The 22221-nt window shown below is 46.7% G+C and overlaps 3 protein-coding genes and 3 non-coding genes across 10 annotated transcripts in view; 1 reads left to right on the top strand and 5 right to left on the bottom strand.

The window, feature by feature from the left end:
- The window catches only part of LOC112964385 (bone morphogenetic protein 8A-like), a 6890-nt gene extending 5825 nt beyond the window's left edge, over positions 1-1065 (top strand). Inside the window, exon 7 of the mRNA XM_026062437.1 lies at positions 1024-1065. Within this exon, the coding sequence (XP_025918222.1) occupies positions 1024-1065 (42 nt within the window). The remainder of the gene's footprint in view (positions 1-1023) is intronic.
- A 795-nt stretch (positions 1066-1860) lies between these two features.
- Positions 1861-6710, bottom strand: PPIE (peptidylprolyl isomerase E). 5 transcript variants are annotated; one of them, XM_026062601.1, is made up of 10 exons: positions 6614-6710; positions 6477-6575; positions 5917-5960; positions 5412-5438; positions 4736-4817; positions 4192-4292; positions 3674-3797; positions 3408-3593; positions 2369-2511; positions 1861-2267 (listed from the first exon to the last, which is right to left on the bottom strand). In XM_026062601.1, the coding sequence occupies exons 1-10, from the start codon at positions 6642-6644 to the stop codon at positions 2199-2201; spliced, it is 906 nt and encodes a 301-aa protein (XP_025918386.1). In that variant the 5' UTR covers positions 6645-6710; the 3' UTR covers positions 1861-2198. The 5 variants fall into 5 exon arrangements, with proteins under 5 accessions (XP_025918386.1, XP_025918387.1, XP_025918389.1 ...); XM_026062602.1 differs by lacking the exon at positions 6477-6575 and having other exon boundaries at positions 6614-6659; XM_026062604.1 differs by lacking the exon at positions 6477-6575 and having other exon boundaries at positions 5381-5438; positions 6614-6651.
- Positions 6711-7843: 1133 nt separating this feature from the next.
- PABPC4 (poly(A) binding protein cytoplasmic 4) lies at positions 7844-22215 on the bottom strand. The gene is made up of 15 exons (XM_026062592.1): positions 21326-22215; positions 15275-15468; positions 14872-14987; positions 14242-14381; positions 13880-13974; positions 13129-13266; positions 12432-12527; positions 11637-11909; positions 11266-11353; positions 10977-11096; positions 10287-10414; positions 9535-9628; positions 9300-9430; positions 9114-9213; positions 7844-8197 (listed from the first exon to the last, which is right to left on the bottom strand). The coding sequence occupies exons 1-14, from the start codon at positions 21516-21518 to the stop codon at positions 9127-9129; spliced, it is 1893 nt and encodes a 630-aa protein (XP_025918377.1). The 5' UTR covers positions 21519-22215; the 3' UTR covers positions 7844-8197; positions 9114-9126.
- On the bottom strand, positions 10711-10843 carry LOC112964464. The gene has a single exon (XR_003252971.1). It is a non-coding gene; the product is annotated as a small nucleolar RNA SNORA55 (small nucleolar RNA).
- LOC112964465 lies at positions 12014-12144 on the bottom strand. Its single transcript, XR_003252972.1, has one exon. It is a non-coding gene; the product is annotated as a small nucleolar RNA SNORA55 (small nucleolar RNA).
- On the bottom strand, positions 12683-12815 carry LOC112964466. Its single transcript, XR_003252973.1, has one exon. It is a non-coding gene; the product is annotated as a small nucleolar RNA SNORA55 (small nucleolar RNA).
- Positions 22216-22221: the final 6 nt, after the last annotated feature.

The following is a 22221-nucleotide window of genomic DNA, read 5'->3' as shown; positions in this document are numbered from 1 at the left end:
TGAATCGTAGCAAAAGCCGTGAAAGTAAAAATAATTAATAATATTAAACCCTCGCGACCCTCCTTCCCCAAACTGGATGTAAATAATATAAAACTTTTATTCTCCTACTGCACTTAACGAGACACACACATATATATATATATATATATATATAAAAATATATATATAGGGGAGAGAGAGTTTGTGGCTGGTTACGTGTCTGTTTGGGTCATGGCTAATGTATTTTCCTCTCGGGCCGCTGGCTCGCAGGCTTCTGCAGTCTTAATTATTATTGGAGGCAGTTTAGGCTGACGGGTAATTAGGGCTGGGGAGGCGGCGGCTGAGTTGCTCCGGGATTTAGCTGTATCTAGCTGCATCTGTCTAACTAACCCGGCTCCAACCAGCGCTTCTAATGCCCTAAATGAAAACACCGTCAGCCAAGTAAATAGCTGGCTGACTAACCGGCTCCTGTTTACTTAGAGTTTAAAAAAACTCAGCCAATTGGGGGGGGGAAAAAAAAGGCCAAAAAAAAAAAAAAAAAAAAAGCCGTTTTGAGCTACGACACTGTTATAAAATAAATGCCTAGTTTGGAAAGTAAACACGTAGTTTCTCTTGCTGTTTGTTTTTTAATAAATGTCACGGCACAGCAGCGTGCTGTTCCGCGGAGACGATTTCGCAACGAGAAGTCCTCAGGATCGGCTAAAATTGTACCTATTTGCTTGAAAATAATCCGTGCCAAGCTGCAGGGATGGGCGTTTCGGCGGCTCGTGTGTGCCGAGCAGGGCGAGCGGCTCGCGGCCGGGCCGGCAGCCGGGTGGGGGGGGAGCGCCGCTTCGCTTTGCTCTTTGCACAGTTTGGTACTTGCTGCGACGCTCCYGGGGAACGGCCGGGCCCGGCTCAGCTCGGGCCTCCGGAGAACCTTTCCCCGGCGCCAGTATTGCGGGATTCGTCTGCAAGGGCTGTCTYCAAATTTTTGAGATTTTTAAACAAAAAAAAAAAGGAGGCAGCGGAGTAAGTGCTGGATTGGCCTGCCTGTTGTTTCAGGTGACTTTTGAGCCCAAAACAGCCTGGAAAAGTAGCAGGTGAATAAGAGCAACACGGTATTTCCTATGAAAAGGGATCACCCCTGGTTTGTAATTAGTTGGGCCGACAAAAATGAACTGAGCTCCCCCGATCCCCGCCAGCTCCCCCGTCCTGGGAACACCTGGGCCGAATCCAGCCCTGCACAGATGTTCCTGCCCCCAAGCGCCGGTTCCCAGAAGCACCCAGCCCCATAATGTCACGGGAAGCCCTAATTAAATCACTTTACACCGATGTGGTCACCTTTACGGTGCAAGGCCAGAGCTGCCCACTGACGGGAACCGGAGATGCATGTGGCTACCCCCTTCCAGACACCAGTTTGGAAACTAAACCCCTTCTCCTCCCAGCCCTTCCTATAGCCTCATCCCTTTTTTTTTTTTCTTCCATCACCCAAACAGCTTATTCATTTCCTGGTGCTTCTTTTCCAGCCCTTCTTCTCCCACTTACAGCTCTAAGTAAATACTCTCCGTCCTGCCGGCCTTCAGGCCAGGCTCACTTCCCAGCAGTACGGGCACCTGCCTCCCTCTGCTGATGGGAACAGACATTACAGAGCCTGAGGCCAAAAACATCCACACCGCATCCCGGTGATGATTTTTTTGGGGGGGAGGGGAAGAGTATGGTATGAGACCCAGCTCTGCTTTTCTTGCCCCAGCATGGGCGGCCGCTGCTGGAGCCCCAATTTGGGAAGGATTTGAGAAGACCAGGGCAAACGCAAACACAGTTCTCAGCGTTTTGAAACGTAGTGATGCTGGGAAACGACTCCACGCAGGGAGAAGTCAAAGGCCAGGGTCAGATGCTCAATATTTTTAAAACTAGGTTTTATTTTCATCAAGTAGAAAGTCTTTATCAAACACACCAGCAGAACTGGTCCTGCCTGGCGCAGGAGATGTCGCAGGCTCAGACGCGGTGTTTTCTGAGACAGGCTGCTTTCCTCTCGAGGTCGAGGCAAGCCCCCCACCCCGCCACGCCGCGTGCAGGCTGGAGCAGTCACGCCAAGCTTTGCATGGTGATTTCCACGGAAATCGCAGGAGCTGGGCTTTGCGAGCGGGTCACGGGGCTTCCCGATCCAGCCAGTTCTCCGGCCCCTCCAGGCCAGGCTGGAGACGGCCGCCCCATCCCACCTCCTCCATGAGCCGAGGTCACGCGTACTCCCCGCAGTCTGAGATGATCACCTTCTGCTTCGGCTTCCCATCTTTGGTACCTTGAGCCTTTAAGAAAAGAGTAAAACAGGGACAGGAATTGAAGGAATGAAGCCAAAGGGCAGAAGCGAGGTGGGCAGTGCCCTGACCTTCCCGCTGCCGGCTCCCACCTCGATCTGCCGCACCACGTCCATGCCCTCCGTCACCTCGCCRAACACCACGTGCTTCCCGTCCAGCCAATCTGTTTTATCGCACGTGATGAAGAACTGGGAGCCGTTGGTGTTCGGGCCAGAGTTTGCCATCGATAACAGGCCTGCGATCAAAAAGCTTGGTGTTATCATGAGGGTGGGGGCAAGGAGCTCCAGCACGTGACCTGCTACGTAAACCCCTCCCCAAAACCCATTCCCAGGCCCCRCAAAACGCTGCCAGTTTTAGGAGCRTCTCTGCAAATTAAACTCCATAGAAACTGGTGGAAGCTGATTTCGCAGAGAGCGCAGCACTTCCAGGCATGAAAAATGGAAAAGGGCATTAGAGACTGTTGATCTTTTTTTAGCAGTAGTAATAGAAAGGGTGTTTGTAAAGGAGATAAACCTGCTTGCTTTTTGCAGCTTTTCTAATGTTCAGCTTTTTACTGTGACATTCTTCCCTTAAAATCGAACAGGAAAGTAGCTTTGAAACTCTGTCTCCATTATCATAATATCGGAATGCAAAAGGGCTCATGGAGAGCAGGAGAATCACGCATTTCTGCTTGCTGGATGTAGGTGAAACACGACTATCCGATCACAACAGCTTACACAGTGAGGGAAGCGTTTGGCCGATACAGATCCCAATTTGGGGCTCTTAGTGTCAACCCAGCCTAGGTTAAGACAGACCAAATTTTGCCGTTGATGGTGTTGAGCCATCTTGTGCTCCTGGTTAAATACACAAGTGGCCTCACTTCTAAGATCTACCYGTTGCTTTCTCGTGGCGTGCAGGCACCTGGCCAGCACAACGCCGGTCCTCCCCAAGACAGCCTCCACTGAGAGGCAGGGGCTTGAATAAACGATGRGAAAGCCCATTTCTCCTTCCAAATTAAGTCTAAATCCCACTGGCAGCGAGATGCTGGAGGAGCCACATCACTTTTGTGGATAATGACGGAGATTCATCCAAGGAACTAGGAGCTCGTCCGATCCCCAGGAGCCCACTCCTGGCTGTCGTAGCCCACCCTACCTGGCCCCGTGTGTTTCAGAATGAAGTTCTCATCGTCAAACTTCTTCCCGTAGATGGATTTGCCTCCGGTGCCGTTGTGGTTGGTGAAGTCTCCAGCTTGACACATGAACTGGGGGATGATGCGGTGGAAGCTGCTCCCTTTGAAGCCGAAGCCTTTCTCGTGGGTGCAGAGGCAGCGGAAATTCTCTGTTTGGAGCAGGGGAGAGAGGTGAGAGCCATATCGCCGTTTGAAGCAACAACACCAGAGAAGCCGACCCTCTCCTCACCTACGGTCATGGGTACCACATCCGAGCGCAGGAGGATCTGGAGCCGCCCRGCAGGTTTGTTGCCAATCTTGATGTCCATGTAAACCTGAGGGTTGGCTCGGGATTTCTTAGCAGGAGGTTCACCCTGGGCAGGAAAAGGAGAAAGCAAGTTTTCCTGTGCTYTCCCTCAAGAGATGGCTGGCCCCAAGCTCTCAGCCGTCAGTATGGCACAAACAGAGGAGATGGCTTCAAAACTCCTCCAAGAAAGTGAGCAGCAACAGCCTTCACTGACAGGGCAGAAAACTGCAGCACCTTCATGGCTCACTGAGTTTTTGGGAGCACAGGCTCTGCCCAAGGCTGCCGCTCACTCTTGGCTCCACGTTTCTGATAGCTCACAGGACCCAGAGATACCTGAAGTGATGATTTACCCAYCCCACGATGACATTCAGCTAGCATGGGGGGATACAGACAGCTCCAGCTACTGTTCCCTCCTCTGCTTAGAGGAGACCCCGTTGCTTTGGCTCATTTATTTTTCCTACCTCCTGCGTTTCTGGTTTGGGGGCCTCTGCTCCCTCCTCCTCTGTGTTCTCCTCCAGAGTCTTCCCCGAAAATTTCTTCAGCCAGTCATCATCCGACCAGACTGCGACAGCAAAAGGAAGGGTCAGAGCAGGGGAACCGAACCCAACGGCCACGCGTGAGGACGCATGGGGCTGCGCAGGGTCAGAGCACAGCAGGGCCCCAGCAGCGGGACCACACCGAAGGCRCGGGAGCACTTGGCTGGCAGTAGCCAACCCCGAAAGACAAGGCGTGTGGTTACCCACGCCAGCCAGGCCAACAGGGGAACAACAGTCAGAGAACACAAAGGCAACTGGAAGTACAGCAAAGCTTGTATCCATCAAGGAATTGGGATATTTTGGGTTATTAGGATGCTGGTGAGATCCCCAAATGGGAGGCAGAGCAATACAAGCTGAGGTCTCTGCCTCAGGGTCTGGGAAAGCACAAAGAAAGGCTGATGCTCGGAGCAAGCACGAGGCTCTGACAGTTGTTCACTAGGTTGTTCTCCTCTCCTAAGCACCAACTCACCAGGCCTTGATGATCCTTCTTTAATCCGCATTGGTTTGGCCAAGTTCACACGGATTGTCCTGCCAAAGAGCTCAGATTCATTCTGTACAGGAAAAAACAAAACAAAGCCCACCAAAAGGTAAAAAATTGCTGTTCCCCCCACAAATCCCTGCAGAGGTCAAAGAAACACAGTGCTTCCTTTCTCTCCCTTCTCCTGATTTTGGACCGAGGGCCCCAGACCTTGCAACCAGACCACAGGCAACGGCGAACACGCAAATGAAGCAGGGACGAGCTCAGCGGGCGAGGACCTGGTCCACAGCAGCACTCGAGCCCCAGCCCTCACCCCCCGGGGCCACACTTGAAACAGCACCCACCCCGTTTCTGCAGACAGCTTCGTTGACATTATACACATCCAGAGCTGCCACTAAACTTYGCTGGGGTTATATCTGGCTTGTGTCTGTTCCCAACACCGGCCGCCCAGGACAGCTTGGTGGTGGGACTGCTACTGTGCTGTCCTTTCCCTCCTGGGAATGGTGCAGTGTCAGGCACATGGAGGTAGGAGACAAGAGCCCAACGGGTATTTCTGAAACAATCTGCCTTGCTCCATCCTACTGGGAAGACGGTGAAGCCCCATGCTGCGAGGAGCAGAGCAGCGATTACACTTTCCAGGGCAGCATTCAGCACGCAGAGACCATACCATGTTGTCAATAGCTGCTGCGGCATCCTGTGGAAAGAGGAAAAGATCGTTGTTGCCATTTCTTCGCTTCTTTTTATGTAAGATACTTGATCATCTACACCAATATTTGGGAGAGGAGGAGAGAGATCTTGCCTAACGACGCCCAGGATATGTCATGACACCCCGTGYTCCAACCAAGCTGAGAAACCCACCACTGCTGCTGAAGACAAACTGAGCTCTAGGGAAAGCAGGTGAGCGTCTTGGACCAGGAGTGGCCATGCTTCAGCCCAAAAGAAAACGGGAAAACTGGGAACTCAGAGAGGCAGAACAGCGACTTGGCTGCAGCTACTGGAGAATGGTCCATAGCTGCGACAGGTAACCTGCACCTGCTTAAATCAACTGCAAAACTCCTGCTGTCTTCAACCAGAGGAGGACCTAGTCCAAAATGCCAGAGGAGGACCTAGTCCAAAATGCCAGAGGAGGAAGAAGAGATTCCAGATTGCTCAAGTATTTGCCCCTTTCTCACCTCTGCCAGCTCAAATTCAATGAAGGCAAATCCTCGGTGCTTTTCTGCAGAGAGAAAAACAAGCAGTCACGAAGAGCAGGGATGAAGAGGCAAGCCCCAGGGTGAGATGAGGAGACCTGGGACGAGGTGGCCGGCCCTAGGCCCAGGCCATGAGCCCCGGGACAAGGTGAGGAGCCCCAGGACGAGGTGAGGAGCCCCAGGACGAGGCTGTGAGTCCTGGGATGAAGTATCGAGTCCCAGGACCAGGTGGCCAGTCCCACGATGAAGTGCTGAGCCGTGGGATGAGGTGAGGAGCCCCAGGAGAAGGCCACAAGCCCCAGGACCAGGCTGTGAACCCCAGGATGAGGGACTAAGCCCTGGGACCCGGTAGCCAGGCCGGGGATGAAACCAGTAGTCCTAGGATGAAACTAGGAGCCCTGGGACGAAGCCACAAGCCCCAGGGCCAGCTCACAAGCCCCAGGACGAGGCGAGAAGCCGCGGGACGAGGCCGCTAGCCCCAGGCTGGAGCAGGGAGACCCGACGAGCGCCCTCCTGGCCGCCCCCCGCCGCGGGCCACGCACCGGTCTCGTAGTCCAGGGGGATCTGGATGTCGGTGATGTCTCCGAAGGGGATGAAGGCGGCGTGAAGCACCTTCTCGTCCACCTCCTCGGCCAGGCCGCCTGCGGGGCGCACAGCGCGCCGCGGCCCCGGCGCTCACCCACGTACAGCACCCGCTTGGTGGTGGCCATCTTCCCTCCCCGGCAGCCTCCGCCCGGCCCCTGCCCCGGAACCGCACGGCGGCTCCGCCCCGCCGCCATCGCCACCATCGCCGCCCTCGGGGCTGCGCGGCGCCAGGCCGCGGCTGCGCGGGGCGGCACCCGGGGCTGAGGGAAGCGTCCAAACCCAGCCCCGAGGATTATTTTACTCCAATATCGGGCAATCCAGGTAGCGATTTGCTGTAGGACTAAAATAACGACGTGCCCCAGCTGCGGTAGAAACAAAGCGGGTTAAGCCCAACCTCAGACTGGCCTTGACGTAGGCAGCAGCTGCTTTAGGCTACGTGCTGCAGGTTTACGTGCTGTCTGTAAGCGGTGAGCTTTTGCTGCGTGCATGGCACCCCTATGTCCCTATTTGTGCCACAGCAGCTTGGCCCGGATTTCCAAGTAGGATTCTTGCATATTTTACTACCGCCACCCGCTCTAAAAAAAAACAGGACAGAGGCAAAGTAGCATTTACAGTGCACGAGAGCCATTTCTGCTGTTCTAGGACATTCTCAGCCACAGGCTTCTAGTGTTTTGCAAGCCTGAATTAAGCCTCAGTTCCACTAGAGAGCAGCCGTTCTCCTTTCACAGGGCAGCTAAGGTGTCCTTCGAGGTAGCCCCTTCCCTTTGGCAGAAGCATTTTTTTCAAGCTCTTTCTCTCATCAGTATTGCATTCTATGGAGTTAGCTGAAAAATACTTTTCATGCCAAAGGATCACCCAAAATGTTTTACAACCTCAATTTACTAACTTCACCACCAGAGCAGAGCCATGTTGTAGGGTATAAAATACCCAGACTGTTCTGTAATGACAGAACCACTAAAAGAAAACACCCAGGTGAATGTGTAGGAAGAATATATGTGAAGAACAGGAATTTCCTCTCCTCCAGACAAAAAGTGATCCAAACCTCCTTCATGCTCCACTTGAAAAATACCTCCCACTGCCTTCTATTATGTCACCAGTTGGTTACAGTCACCATTTGGACACTAACCAAACCCAACACAATCATCCTGTGGCAGAACTTCAGCACAGTTGCTCCAAAACAGTGACTGTCCAAAGTTAACAAGCAGAATAACTCAATTCAATCACAATTTAACATATCAATCATGTGACAACTGCCTGCCAGTTCAATTTGATAAATTAATGTGATGTAGCTTTCTACATTCTAGAGAAAAGACAACAAATGCAGTGAAAGTTTTTACTCCTTTATTGATAAATGCTTTCCAGACTTTCCAACCTGGATTGTTCAGTTAAAACCAAAACCACAAAAAACTTTCAATCAGAAATCCTTGATGTCCTGCTTAGAAAAGACAAAGGGTAACTCTGTCCTGACCACAAAGGAGAAGCTTGCAAACTTAATTCTGGTTTTGGAAATCTAGAGCTTCATGGAGTTGGCTTTTTAAATAAGATTTTAAAGATTAATTTACAAAATGCAATATAACTATGTGATATGATGCATGGCATTGAGATCTGCAGGACAGTGAAGAATCTTCAAACATCTTGAGCTGATGTCTATGAAGGGGTAATTTGGCTTCTTTGCATCCTGTAAGAAAAGAGGAAGACAAGTTACCTGCATACAGCAGTTCACACCAGGCTAGTGAACTATCCAGCATTATAAACCATAAGGACTCCAGGGAATCTTGCAAGGAACAGAAGTTGTTTTCCAGTTGTGGATAGTATCCATTGCTGATAATTTGATAAGATCCTCAAATTCTTTAGCAGAAAAGCCAATCACTGGATCCACTCAAATTTACTAACGAAATACAGGAACCCTCATCATTCTTTACCATTTGGAGCTGTGACATCTTACAGTGACATCTGACCAGAACAACTTCACAAAAAGTGCTTGAGATGTTCATAGTAATTCCAGGCAAACCCACACGGAGGAATTTATCATCAAAAACAACAACAAAAAAGGCATTCAAAGAATCAAAAACCTTATTCAGAAGTCAAACGAGAGCCAGCAAACAGACAGAGCTTGCTTGGATAAGCCTACGCAATGAAATGACATTCCTGACACCAGTACTTTAATATATACTGTAGGCAGATGATTGTCAGGATAAGGAATTGGTGTTAGCAGCCTACTTAGCCTTGAAGTCACTGGAACATCTTGTGCATCTTTTACTTTTTTTTAAATTTATTTCCTGGATTAGCACCTTCAGAAGCCTCAATATATTATCCTTCCTTGACATGTCAACTACTAGGAACACTTCAGGAACCCATGCAACATCTTTCTGATGCTTAAATATAAAGAAATCTTTGAAGTATATTTCTGCAGCTTCTAACATAATGATTCTCTATTGGAGAAAATGCATCGGTCTTTCAAAGGGTAGATTAAAAACAGACAGTGCTGCACCTGGACCTACACACAGGCTTCAAGACAGGCTGCATTCACTAACAATAATGATTTACTCTGATTCTGGAAACTTATAACTGAAGCTGAGGACTGGGACACTTACCAGTCTTCCTGGTTTAAGAGGTAGCAGCAACCACGCCCACCTTCTGGGCAGCTTCTTTCTTGGCTTGATGAGCCTGCAACACTGCAACCGCCTCCTCCACCTTGGGTGGACAAGTTAAAGTGAGAGCTGTTCTCTTGACCAAGGTGTCCCAATCCCTGCCCCCTCTGAAGGAACAGGCCAATTTACCTTTGACCGAAGGGACTCTGGAGACTCTAGCATGTGCAGCAGCTCCGAGTTGTCAATCTCTAGCAGCATTCCTGTGATCTTCCCCGCAAGGCTGGGGTGCATAGCTTGAATCAGAGGGAACAAACGTTCTCCTAGAAAAAAAACAGTTCAGACAGGCTGGTTTCAATCAAGAAGTTGTCTGAAACCTGAGGGGATTTCCAAAGATGTGATCTGTAAAAACTGGAGTTTCACTTACCCAGCATCTGTTTCTGCTCCTGGGGAGGGGCAGCAGCCAGCATGGAGGCCGTTAGTGGTTCCTGTCCCTGCACATGTACCGCAGGCTGAGGTGCCTATAGAAGGGCAAACGTAAGGATTCAGAAATAAATGCTAGACTGATTGTTTCATATTTAAAGACAATAAGGTAGCCCCTCCTTCCTCTAAAACATGGCAATCTGTCAGGCTTACAGCAGTTTCAGAGAAGGGCAGAGAAGGTGCCCTTTGTTCACAAACATGCTTTAAGTCCTGCTCTCAAAAACTAGAATGTCGCACAGGGTCACATAGCTTGTAAATATCCTAGATTATAAAAACTGGACCTTGCACTATAAGACAAATGTCATGATAGAAAGAGAAACACCCATGCCTGCTTTTTGTACAATGCAGCGGTGTACAGAGAGGCAAGTTGTGCCTTCAGTGATGCCCTAGTGAGAATTTGGCAAAGAGATGAGAGAGAATGAAAGCTAGCAAAAGTGTGAGAGCAAAGAGCCAAGAAGAATATCCTTCCAGCAAATCTGGATAAAAAGGGCTTAAAAGAATAAGACATATAAATCAACTAAGTTGCCCCTGGCAGAGGTATGTGAGGACAGCTGTCTTTTTTTGAGTTCCAGTTTCTGATCCCTGTCTGGATTATAAAAAAGTAGCTTGGAGTTTCTGTAAAAACACTTCATCTGTGTGTAAAACCTGTTGGGCTGCAGTTAACAACACAGACCTCAGAGCTGAGCATTGTGTTACCTGCAAAGGCTGTACAGCTGGATGTGGGCTGCGGACACTTGAGGCATATTTATAAGGAGGAACCGCTCGGGGAGTGGGGGCAGCTACTGGCGGACGAGGAGCTAAATTCTGTGCTGCAGTGGCAACACCTGAAAAGGAAGAGTAGGACAGAATTACACACCCACAGCAATGTGCAGCAAGCAAATTGGGATGTCTGATATTAACTGTTGAACATTAACTATGCACTGCACAGTCTAATACTGGTTTAGAAACTGGTCTCCAAAAGCCCATTGGATTCCTTAGAAAGGAGCTATCCTCCCTAACACTAAGCCATGGATTCTATATCTGCCTTTAAGACATTTTCTACTTATTCCCTGGAATAAAGTGAATTTGGATGCTTTACTCTGAAAACACCCATAATCTACAGAGCTATTTTTTAAGTGGTAAGTGTTGCAGAGTTGTAGAGATGAGTTCCAGGTGAAAGGCAAGCAACCCATCTGGATTTCCACTGCTTTGCTGTAGCACCAACTGTCCCCAGACCTGCACTGCACAGCAAGGAATAGGAAAGATTCAGGTGCTGTCTCTGCCCCTTGCTCCAGGCAGCCTTCTGTTATCCACATCTGACAGCCACCTTCTGAAGTAAAAGTCAACTCTTAATAGCATCCTCCTCCCCCTTGAATGAGGGGAAAGGCCTGGGAGCAGACACCTTACCAACTCGCTGGGCAGCAGCGGGGAGGCCACGAGAGGCTGGAGCATTGCCGGCAGGGGCCAGATGGCGCAGTGCTGGCCGTGGTCCAGACTGGCGCATGGCATTCGGCATTCCCTGGAAGCCTAATGGAAGAAATGAGGGAAAATCCTCAAAACAGAACTGACTGGCAATCAGGACAGTCAGCTACAAGCAGCAGGTTGGGGCTGTGCATGGAAATAAAAGCATGCACTGTTGTTGGAAAGTACAGCCAAAAGGGCCAGATAACCAAAGCACTGCCTCTAGCATGCTCACCTTGAGGTCTTCCCCCTTGCTGCCAGCGTGGGTTAGGTCTCATCTGCGTCATTTGATTGGGTGCATAGTAAGTGGGTCTGCTCTGAGCCTGAAGAGAGATGAGACAAGCTCAGGGGGAACATCTAAGTGAATAGCAAACATTGTTTACAACATGTTTTGGCAGTTGTTTCCAGGACTCAACACTCAATTCACCTAAGAGAGCAGGCAGCTTAGAAGCCACAGAATTAACTCCACTGACTCTGCACCTCTCATTAAGAGCTGCTTGCTTAGTTATAGGCACAAGAAAGGCTCAACAGGCTTACTGCAGTTGAACCAAAGGTCCAAGCCAGGTTAGAGCATCCATAAAACCACACTAACTCAGCTCGGCTTACCTGGGGCACAGCAGGCATGAAATATCCCCCAGCAGCAGGCTGAAACTGGTTAATGATTGTGTTGGCAGGCAAGGCTCTCATCCCAGCAATGCGTTGCATGTACTGATTGGTTAGATGGGCCTTTCGCTCTTCTTTCCTTTGTGCAAGCGCAACATACAATGGCTTCGAGCCCACAATTCGCCCGTTCATCTCTGTCACAGCTTTCGTAGCTTCCTCTGGAGAGGAGAAGCAGACGAAGCCAAACCCTTTGCTCCGTCCATCTTCCAGCATCACCTGCAGTAAATATCAATTGCTAGTGGAGCAGCACTACAAGAACTTAGCCTAGGAATCCATATTTTTCCACCCTAGAGAAGTGTCAGATTTTCCAGGTAGGACAGAACTGTCACAGAGGTGTAGAGACAGGTACTCAAGGAAAGATGACACCTGTCTGGATTTACTCTGCTTTTCTGTAAGCACCATGTGTCCCCAGGCCCACACTAAGCAGCAAGGAATGGGAAAGATCAGGTGCAACCTTTAAATGCATGTAGGAGAATGCAGTCAAGAGCCATCTCATGCTTATAGGAGTCACCTCAAACAAGCACGTTTTCCATTTCCTGCCTCCTCTTTTGGTGAGGCAATTAGAACAAGTTATTAGTAAAATCCTACCTCAACCTGCTGAAATCTGCATATTTGTTAGTCCAGATGTTCTCAGAACTAGAATGACCAGGGGATGCAAGAACTGCCCTTGAATCCCATGTCAGATAACAGTCCCTTCTTCAGGCCTTAAAATCCAAATATCCCAAAAGCCCACAATACCTTGGCACTTGTTATTGACCCAAAAGGTGAGAACTCCTTCCTCAGTTTTTCATCATCTATAGTGTCATCTAGGTTTTTAATGTACAGGTTAACCCCCTAGAAGGGAAAGAACAGTACACAAGGCATTCATATCAATAACGAGAAAACTTGAGCACATTGACTGTTAACACCCATCTCCCAAGCCTGTTAATTTGTTTAAAAACCTGTTAGTTTAGCATAACTTTTTTTATACCCCCAAAACTCAAGGCAATAGATGTCGCAAAGGTGTAGAGACAAGTCCCACTGTGGTGAAAGGGATCTCATCTGGATTTCCTCTGCTTTCCTGTTGCATCACATGTCCCCAGTCCAGCACTACACTGCAAGGAGTGGGAAAGATTCAGATGCAATCTCCAGTGCACTACCGTCTGCCATAAGTTAGAGACAACAGCATAGGATTGTGGTGTCTCTTTCTATCCTTCCAGGTATCCCCATTTGAAGACAAAGGAGACTGCATCAGAGGTTCTCATGTGCTCCTAAACATCTTATCTCATCAAGACTATGCTCTGATGTCCCCTTTGCCCCCAAATAACCACAGAGTTACCTTTAAATTTTAACTTGCAGGATGAAAATCCCACAGGATAATGAATGGCTCCTTTGCCAATTCCTCTAAAGTCTGTCAGCACTGATACTTAAATTCAGAAAAGGAACAGACTGTTACCTGGTACCGGCTGATTCTCTCTTGTTTTAGCTGCTCAAACTTCCTTTTCAGTTCTGCCTGACGCTCTACTTTCTTCTGTGCTCGGCCTACAAACACCATTTTCCCATTGATATCCTTTCCATTCATTTCCTCCACTGCCTGGGTGGAAGGTTCAAAGAGAAAATTGTCAACTGCTAAAAACAAGACAGTAGCTGATCCTGTTAAGAGCTTGACTGTCAAAAGCTCATATATCCCTGTCTGCTAACCAATAAGCCAAGGTTGCCATATGACCTTTGTGTTACTCCTGCATAATGCAGGCTAGTTAAAGACAAACTAAAGTTATCAGGAGAGATCATGCTGACAACCTCACCATAAGTGCTGGCCTAACAACAGCAATTTGTGAATTCCCCACCCCTTCTTGTAATTAGCGCCAAATTTTGACAAGCACACTGCTGGGAAAAGAGCATTTCTAAGCAGTCTTCTTACTCTAGATATCCTCCTTCCCCTGAAGCCCCCCACTGTAGTATTCTTTCAGCAATTAATGTTCTTGATTATCCTACTGTATTCTGCATGGATCTTGTAATCTGGAGAAATGCCAGCTTACACTTGAATGTCAAGCTAGTAAAGTGCAAAAGGTTTTTAGTCCCAAAACCTTGACGAGGTTAGGCCTCAGGTAGAGTTTTTCATTTCAGTATGAAGTAACAGGCTCCTGTGGTAATCCAGGTAAGTGTTTCTTCCCTAAGGATAACCAAGCCACGTAAGTCAGTCATACCTTGTTGGCATCTTCATGCTTTTCAAAGCTCACAAAGCCAAAGCCTTTGGATTTTCCCGTGGGGTCTGTCATCACTTTAACACTCAGAGTCTTACCTGTTGCAAAGGGACAGGGTTAGTAAAACATCATACAAAACTATTTCAAGACTATTAAACTCCATATAATAGCCCTAGCCTTCTCTCTCATCTGCTTGTCAGACTCTTGCCTCCTGTCCAACACTTGGCACAACTACCCACATCTCAACTCTTCCTATTCTTCATCCTCAAAATGACCCAGGTAGAGCCATACAGATGGTAGCAGCACAGTCAAATTAACATGGGTTATGAAATTCACAGCTGCATTAAAAGTGTTTCTGTATTTACCATATTTGCTGAAGAGCTCCTTTAGTCTTTCATCATCCATGTCATCCCCAAAGTTCTTTATATAAACATTGGTGAATTCCTTTGCTTTGGCTCCCAACTCAGCCTCCCGCTCTTTACGAGATTTAAATCTCCCAACAAATCTGTAAAGGGGGAAAAAGGAAAATCACAGTAAGCAGGTTGTTTTCAAGAATGAAAAAAGTACGCGTGATTTGCAGTGAGGCAAAAAAATGAGTGTGTAGTAGGAACTGGGAATGAGGAGAGGGAAGGGTGACAGGAAAAGAGAAGGACAAAAAGGCCACAGACCAATCAGAAAAATCACCTGACCTATGGCGAAGAGAAGCAGCCAAGGATGCCCACCCAGCTCTGCAGTGGAGAGAGTATTGGCCACAGAAACCCACCCCAGCCCACTAGCGGAAAGGTAGCAGATCAAGGCTTGGTTAGGGAAACCCAACAGCCCTGTAATGGAGAGATAGCAGGCCATGGCTTGGGCAGGGTCACTCACCAGCCCTGTAGTGGAGAGGTAGCAGGCCAAGGCTTGGGCCAGGAGAACCAGTGCCTTGTGTGTCCCTGTTAATACCGAGATGCATCACGGTTCATGCGATCGTTGCTGCTTCTGGCTGTGACACTCACACTTTGCGGTCGTTTAGCAGCATGCCGTTCATCTTCTCGATGGCTCTATCTGCAGCATCCTGGGTCTCAAAGTGCACAAATGCGTAGCCCTTAGAGCCATTCTCATCACACACCACCTGGACGTGTGGAAGGAAACAGAACTGTCAGCTCTCCGAACACATGCCTTTTCCTTCACCATGCTCAGACACAATGCCAGCATGGGAGAATAAGTTACTGCCAAGGGTCAAAGAAAGACGCTATGTTTCAAACTGGCACACCCAGTCCTCAAAACTGACATAACTTCAGCGATCCTTGGCCTTTTGGTCACCTCTGCCTTTTTAGAGATTCCATCCCTCCCTTTGCGTTGAATGTATCTGATCATGTCACCAGTGTAATAGAATTGGACAAAGTAACCATATCTCACCTTGCAGGACAAAATATTCCCAAACGCTGAAAACGTGTCATAAAGTGCCTTGTTATCAATGGATTTGTCCAGGTTCTTAATGAAGACATTCCCAACCCCTGACTTCCTCAAGGAGGGGTCCCTCTGAGACCACATGATGCGAATTGGTTTTCCTTTGATCACATCAAAATTCATGGTATCTAGAGCACGCTCAGCTGCAAAGAGAAGTCAAGAAGAACAGATTGCTGTGGTTTGCTAAAGAATAAATGTTTCCATCATGGTGGTGCTAGTTTTCTCTGAATTATGCTCAGCTCATGGAGACAGCTGGGACAATAGAGCTACCAATTCCAATGACTAGTTTTTGTTTTGTTTTATTGTTTTTTCAGACTTGATGTTTCAAGGAAGGTCTTTGCAGCAAGGTCACTAGACACATTTAAATAAGTACACAATAGGTTTAAAAGACTAATTGATATGATAGTAACATTTTAGCAATCAGAAATAAATGTCAAAATGCCTGGGTTTTATGAACTAGTTATATTCCTAATTATTATAAAAGTAAATTGCTGCACCCATCAGAAGGAAAGGAAGGGGAAAAAAAGGAAAGTAACAAAAATAACTGTTTGACCTGTTTGCTTTTCATGAAGCGCACATTTACCAGCATGCATTTCTAATAAGAGAAAAGGATCATCCCCTGTCAGTTCAGAGTCAGGGAAAACGTGCATGGCTACGTGGCTGGCTGGAAAGAAGATACGAGACAGCCCCTGCAATCCATGTGGCCAAAAAATGATTCCTAAGTAACTTAGCCTAAAGATAACAATGAGAGTGKACAACACCTTGGAAAAAGACCATACATCCTACCTGATAAATGGGGAAGTGTGTTTTATCCAAATTTTAAAACCCCAGCAATGCCATTCTAACCTACACCGAAACCCCCCTCCACGATTCTATTTCTGCTACCTACTGACATATTAAAAGGATCATTACGTACACACATTAGGATCCTGTTCATAAAATTCAGATGCTTGGGACACTTCTATGCCAGCAAACACTCCCAGCATGGAGGGAGCAGAGAAAGAAGAGACCATTAATTCCCAGCGTGAGGCAGGAAAGAGAGGAATAGACAAGCATTAAAAAAAAAACCACCAAGGAATATTAACAGGGCAGAACCAGTTTTCCAAATTTGTTTGACTCAGTTCTTCCAGTCCACCTTCACCCAAAGACATTTGCCGATTAGATTTCAGGAGCAGCAAATTCAAGGGAAATGCCAGCTTGAATACCTTCTCCTAGTTGCAATGGCAAAGTATCACATGAAAGAGTAAGAATTCAGCATTTCACAGAACTATCTGTAGGAACTCAAATGGGATATCGCCTACAAAAGTCTCCTGTACTCCCCACTTCAAAATCAGGTAAAACTACTGCAGAGAAAAATATTTCTTAAAAATTTTCAGGTGCTTTGAAAATAGGGCTTTGTTGTTGTTTTTTAAATTGAAGTAGTGCTATCATTAGTCTCCCCACTGCTTCACACACCCTCAGCTGGGAAACAAGTTCTGCTGAACTCCATTCCTGAAGCAGTCAGGCTTGCAAAAGAAAACAAAAAATCATTTCAGGAAGAAAATTAGGCTTGCTAGGACTCTGCTGTTTAGTCAAAGGTGTTGAATTCAATTAACTGCCTTACTAAAATTATTCTTCAACTGCTATTCTGAATCAGCACAACTCTGCAGTTCTCTCAGCAGTCCCTTCCTAGTAGGCACTTCAGAAGGCAACTTAGTCCAGCTTGTCAAATTTGGCAATGTTTATTTATAGCAGGGAAAGGTCCTCCAGAAGCATGTGTTGGCAAGGACACAAACTAACCGTATATACCACTTGCAGCAGAAACAGGGCTCCTGTTGAAAGCTGACGAGCAGATGAAGCAGTGGCATGCAATCAGAGAGAATCCTGAAACTCTTTAGCAATTAAGATATACACTAATTATGAACTTATCCCCAACTCTTTCACGCTTTCTAGCATTATTACCTAGAGGCAGATACTACTGCGCTGCTGTTTCAATAACTTGCTAGTATTTCTTCATATTTTTATATGTCACTTGAAATTCACTCAAGCACTTCTTGTGAGCAGTGAAATAAGAAAGCCCTAGATAGATTTCCTAGTTTGAGGAAGCCTGCCATACCCACAGGCAGAAATGTGATCAAATCACACCAGTACCTGAGAAGAACTGTAGAGGATCAGCATGAGCGAGGTGAATGATTCAGACTAATGACATCCAACTCATTTCCTTAATCTGAGCAAGCACCTTCTCGTTTTCTTCTATTTAAGCCACAAAGCTTCAGCCATTTCAGTTCCTGTATCTATTTCTCTCCCACTGGTTCCTGTCATCCTTCCAGCAGACCCAACTGCAACTCATGTATAACATTGCACTCACACACTCAATCCCTTTCAGGCTTCCTTTTCATTCCTTTTCCACAGCCTTTTGGATAGTGAAAAACCTATGAACACTCCCTGCAGTTTGCCTTAGGCCTCCAAAAATTAGTCCCCCTTAGAGGCTCTCTGATGAAGGGCTAAAACACTACTGWAGTTAGCCACCCTAATCACCCTTCCCTTTTAACTTCACACCTGTATTTATGTTCTATTTTAAGGAAGATAACAGAAGAAAATTTTATTTATGTTCCTGTACACCTTTCTTTTTCAGAGACACTTATCTAATTCCAGCTCTGGTTTCCTTCTTGGCTTGGGGAATGTGCTGTTTTCTGTGCACTTCCAGAACAGCTTATCTTCATGGCCATATTAAAGTTTCTCTGTTTCATTATCTGAGCTGTCATGCTCATGACTGTCATGTTATGAAACCCAAGAATGCAATTAAATCACATGCGAAACATGAAAAAAGAAATTCAGCTTTTCTATAAAGTCTTCTCTTTCCCTTGCCTTACAGTCAAAAAAAATAAATATTAAAGACCATGGCTAAGCCTACACTAGCCAGAACTTCGAAGCATTTTCTTAATCTGCCTATCACAGTACGACAGATTCAGTGTTCAGCATTCACTAGTTATTATGCCAAAGAAGTGCAATTGAAGGCAGCAGAGCTCGTTTTCACAAAAAATAACCTCTCTGCAGCAGACTGCCAGTTAGACAACAGATGTCCATAAAGCAACCCCTTCCAGTGTCGAGCATCACTACGTTATCTAGCAAAAATATAAAGAAAAATGTAGGGTCTGAAACCATTTAGATACAGACATTCTGGAACTACAAAGCATGTTTAGGATATGACAGAAAACCTCCCGGTCACACATTGTCATACCTAACTGGAAAGAGCTCTGGCTGTTACTTCGTGTTGAAACRCCGAGCCGCTCTATGGCCACATGGTTTGGTTTCTCTGGTTGTAAGGACAGCATCCTATTTCCCCATACAAAAAGGTTAAGATGTGGTTTTCCTCAGATTTACGAAGCATTTACATCTTTCCGTTAAGGTGCCAGGGAAAYGCAAACTATTATACATTAATGCCTTGAATACTTGTTACCATTTCAAACATACTAACAACGTGTCTACAAGAACTCCCTAAAAGTTTTTTGAGCGCAAAGTTTCCTAACTGCAGATTATTTCACGTGCAATTTTGTAGTATCTTAGCAACAACCAGTAAACCAAAACTGGACCCTACAAGGGACAGTGCTAGAAAACACTTCATCTTTTCACAGACTTTTTGTRAAATGGACTCCAAGTGCATTTCTGATTATGCATTCCTGGAAGAAAATACAGATCCTTCCTTCCCTCGGAATGTCCTCATGCAGACAGTACTGCCACCGTAGAAACAAAAATTAAATTTTTGCACTTGACAAAAAAATTCAGTCCTCCAATCCAAGTCTTGGTTTCAGAGAGACAAGAAGCCACCAGTGGGACCACCTTTCCAAAATGATCGGTTTACACTCTGTTGCTTTATGTTTAGTACAGCAGCTGTCCTTTACTTGCGCAGCAAAATAGCACATGCTGCAGTTTGCCACGCAGAAGAAATTAGCAACTTTTCAAGAGCGATCTCTTCATGAAGGCAGGAGAGTCTGACAATTTCTCCTTCCCAATATTAACTTTATGGTTAGGTTTAAGTTTCTTCTAGGTCTTAGAGGGCCAAATGACAAGAGGCCAGTTACTTTGTCAAAGTATCATTGAAAGTACTGAGACTTTATGTCTGCTGCCTCACCAGGAGTCAAGAATGAAGCAAACCCCTCCCTGTAAACACCTATTTATTACCATGAAAGGTTACATGGAAATATATTGGAAGGCCACCTGTCTTAGCATTCATATGAGGAGCAGAACTTTTTTCTATTAAAGCAAGAATATATAACTAACTGCTCTTCCCCTTTAATGTCATACCTACACTTACATGATACAGATCTTCTCTTACATAGTCTTCTCTACATTAAGGAAGACAACAGAAAAAGTTTATCTATATTCTTCTGCACCTTCCCCCTGCACCCCCAAAGACATTCATCTAATTTCAGCTCTGGGGTCCTTCTTGGCTTTATTTCTGTTGCTTGTTTTTACTTCTCTGATCCTGAAAAAGAGAAATTGTAGCCTAGACAGGCTGCAAAGGCAGGTAAGGCTGGATAACTGTAGCCTTGCTTATACAGTACATGAACATAGCAAGGTGGTATCAAAAGAGGGGGTCAGAGCAGACAGGTCCATCACAGCAGATGACCCCTATGTACAGCCTCTCAGGTTCATTCCTTCTTGCTGAGAAGGTTTAAAACCATGCAAAAACAAGGCTTAGCCCACATAAAAAGCACTTCTGAGAGTTCCATGAATGAGAGATTATGCACTGGGGTGAAAGCCAGCTTTTTATCCGCCTGTCAAGGGAAGGATCAGAAGTACTCTATCAGATCAATCGGCATCCKAAGGAAAGATGTGGAGTTGGTATTCTGACCTGGGAAAGAGGATGGAAGCTAGGGCAGCACAGGGCCACAGCCAGACTACGTAAGATCATATAGCGTACTCCAAGCAAGAGCTCAGTCCCATAAGCCCTACTAGTTTGCAGGAATGCAGTTCTGTAATAATGTTTCTATTTTCTACATTAGAAAGACTTTGATCCAAAGTCAATATATTCTTCTATGTAACAAACAGACCATGACCTGTAGCCTGAAAAATTGTAAAGCAGGATGATCTACTAGAGGCTATAGGAGAGTTTACTTGCAGCTGAAGTCTGTGGTGTTGTGAAGTGATTCTGGATTAAAGGAAAAAGTTCACTTTTGTTTACCTCTGTAGATGTCTATCATGTAAAGATGCTGCTAAGTTATAGCACAGAGCAACAAACTTGACCCAGTCAACAAGCGAAGGCTGTGAAATCTAGGGCAGAAAATGCTGACCCACTTTTCCTCCAGAAAGGACATGTTCTAGAATGACCTCTTCTGTTTCCATCTTTCATAAGCTTCTGCTCTTCTGGAATACCTACTCAAACAGGAGTCAAACTAGAATATAAAAAGAGTCTGGGCAAAGCAAATCACCATGGATTTTGCATGTGAGACAACCTGGTTTCACATGCATTGAACATTTTGCCTTCTTTCCCATTATTATAAGAATATCACTTCACAAACTAGAAAACACACCAGGTTGCTTGCAGAAATACTGTGATCTGCAGTCAGTCACACCTCCCATCTTAAATTATAGTGGGCGAGTAGCCAGAGACACAGTTAATCAAACTGAGTATTTGACCAGGGCTGACTACTATGAAGCTTTCCTGCCAGGACTGGCTGCATGGAGACCCACATGGATAGGCTAAACCTACACAAGAACAAAGCAGAGTATGATGGAGATTATTCTCTTATTTGAAACAGAACAAACCCAAGTCTCCAAAGTTTAATGTTAGTGAGAGAGAAAGAGTCCTATCTATCAGATATACTACTAAGATTCGCATTTGCAAAGTATTTTGGAGATATGAAGCAGCAAATGTTCTAGCTTTGCAACTAGAAGCAAGTRGTTACTTGCACCATAATTGCAAAGGTAATTGGTAGTACATACAAACAGCAAAGGGTGGGTTAGTGGGGGGAAAAAGGGAAAGAAAAAGCCATGGATGTAGTCATAGATATCACTTACCATCTGCTGGCTGCTGGAAGTTGACGTAGGCATAGCCTAGGGATCGACGGGTGATCATGTCCCTGCAGACCCGAATGGAGAGGACAGGCCCAGCGGGGCTGAACTTCTCGTAGAGCATCGCCTCCGTGACATCGGGGTGCAGGTCACCCACATACAGCGACGCCATCGGGTAGCTGCTAGCCGCCGTATTCATCTTCCACCCGGCACGCGCTCCCGCCGCAAACTAAGTAGATTTTACTCTTGGGGGGGGTGGGGGGTTTAAAACAGAGCTTTTAGTAAATACCTAAATGAGGGAAAAACTCAAAGTCCTGTTTAAAAAACCTCACTGAACGCAGGCCTGCACAAGCAGGGGATCACACCGGAGGGGCTCGCAGTGGGGAGGGACAGCAGCGATGCGGGGGGGCGGCTGCTCGGCCACACCGGGCCCCGGGACTGAAAGCAGCCGGGCAGAGGGGAGGCCTGGAAAGGGGCAAAAGCAAAGTTAGACTTCTCCCACGAGAGTGGGGCTCGGAAATAAAAAGGCCAAAATTCAAAGCCGTCTCCTGACGCCGGAGCTTTTCTCCCTTCAGCTCCGGGGCGAGACTGTCCTGGTAACCTTAAAAGCACTTCCCTTAATTTTTTTTTTCCCCCCCTTAGCAGTATAATTTATCCCTGACTCTCCAGGCCCGAGGCCACTTTATGGGATTTTTCTGAGGTTTAAAAAAAAAAGAGGGGGGGGAGAAAATTAGTAAAAATAATCCTCTCTGTGATATATGCTAATACTAATCTGTCTTTTAAAAGGCAATTTCCTCCGTTAGATTTGCGGATATATTTACAGAGGAGTATAAAACAAGCCGGCTCTGCCCAGGGCAGCAAACAGCACCCGGCCGGAGGAGGCCGCCGCGCCGCGAGGGGCG

Source organism: Apteryx rowi, unplaced genomic scaffold (genome assembly GCF_003343035.1).
Source record: "Apteryx rowi isolate R43461 unplaced genomic scaffold, aptRow1 scaffold_190, whole genome shotgun sequence".
Taxonomy (NCBI): domain Eukaryota; kingdom Metazoa; phylum Chordata; class Aves; order Apterygiformes; family Apterygidae; genus Apteryx; species Apteryx rowi.
Note: the sequence above shows the minus strand (reverse complement) of the source record. Positions and strands in the feature narration are given on the sequence as shown.

Bases quoted from the DNA above. Each gene is read 5' to 3' on its own strand.
- PABPC4 (XM_026062592.1), bottom strand. From the start codon at position 21,518: ATGAATACGGCGGCTAGCAGCTACCCGATGGCGTCGCTGTATGTGGGT. The intron at 14,988-15,274 runs GTGAGATATGGT...CCACACGTCCAG, and splicing joins GGAATATTTTGTCCTGCAAG to GTGGTGTGTGATGAGAATGG. The intron at 13,975-14,241 runs GTAAATACAGAA...CCTTTGCAACAG, and splicing joins GGAGCTCTTCAGCAAATATG to GTAAGACTCTGAGTGTTAAA.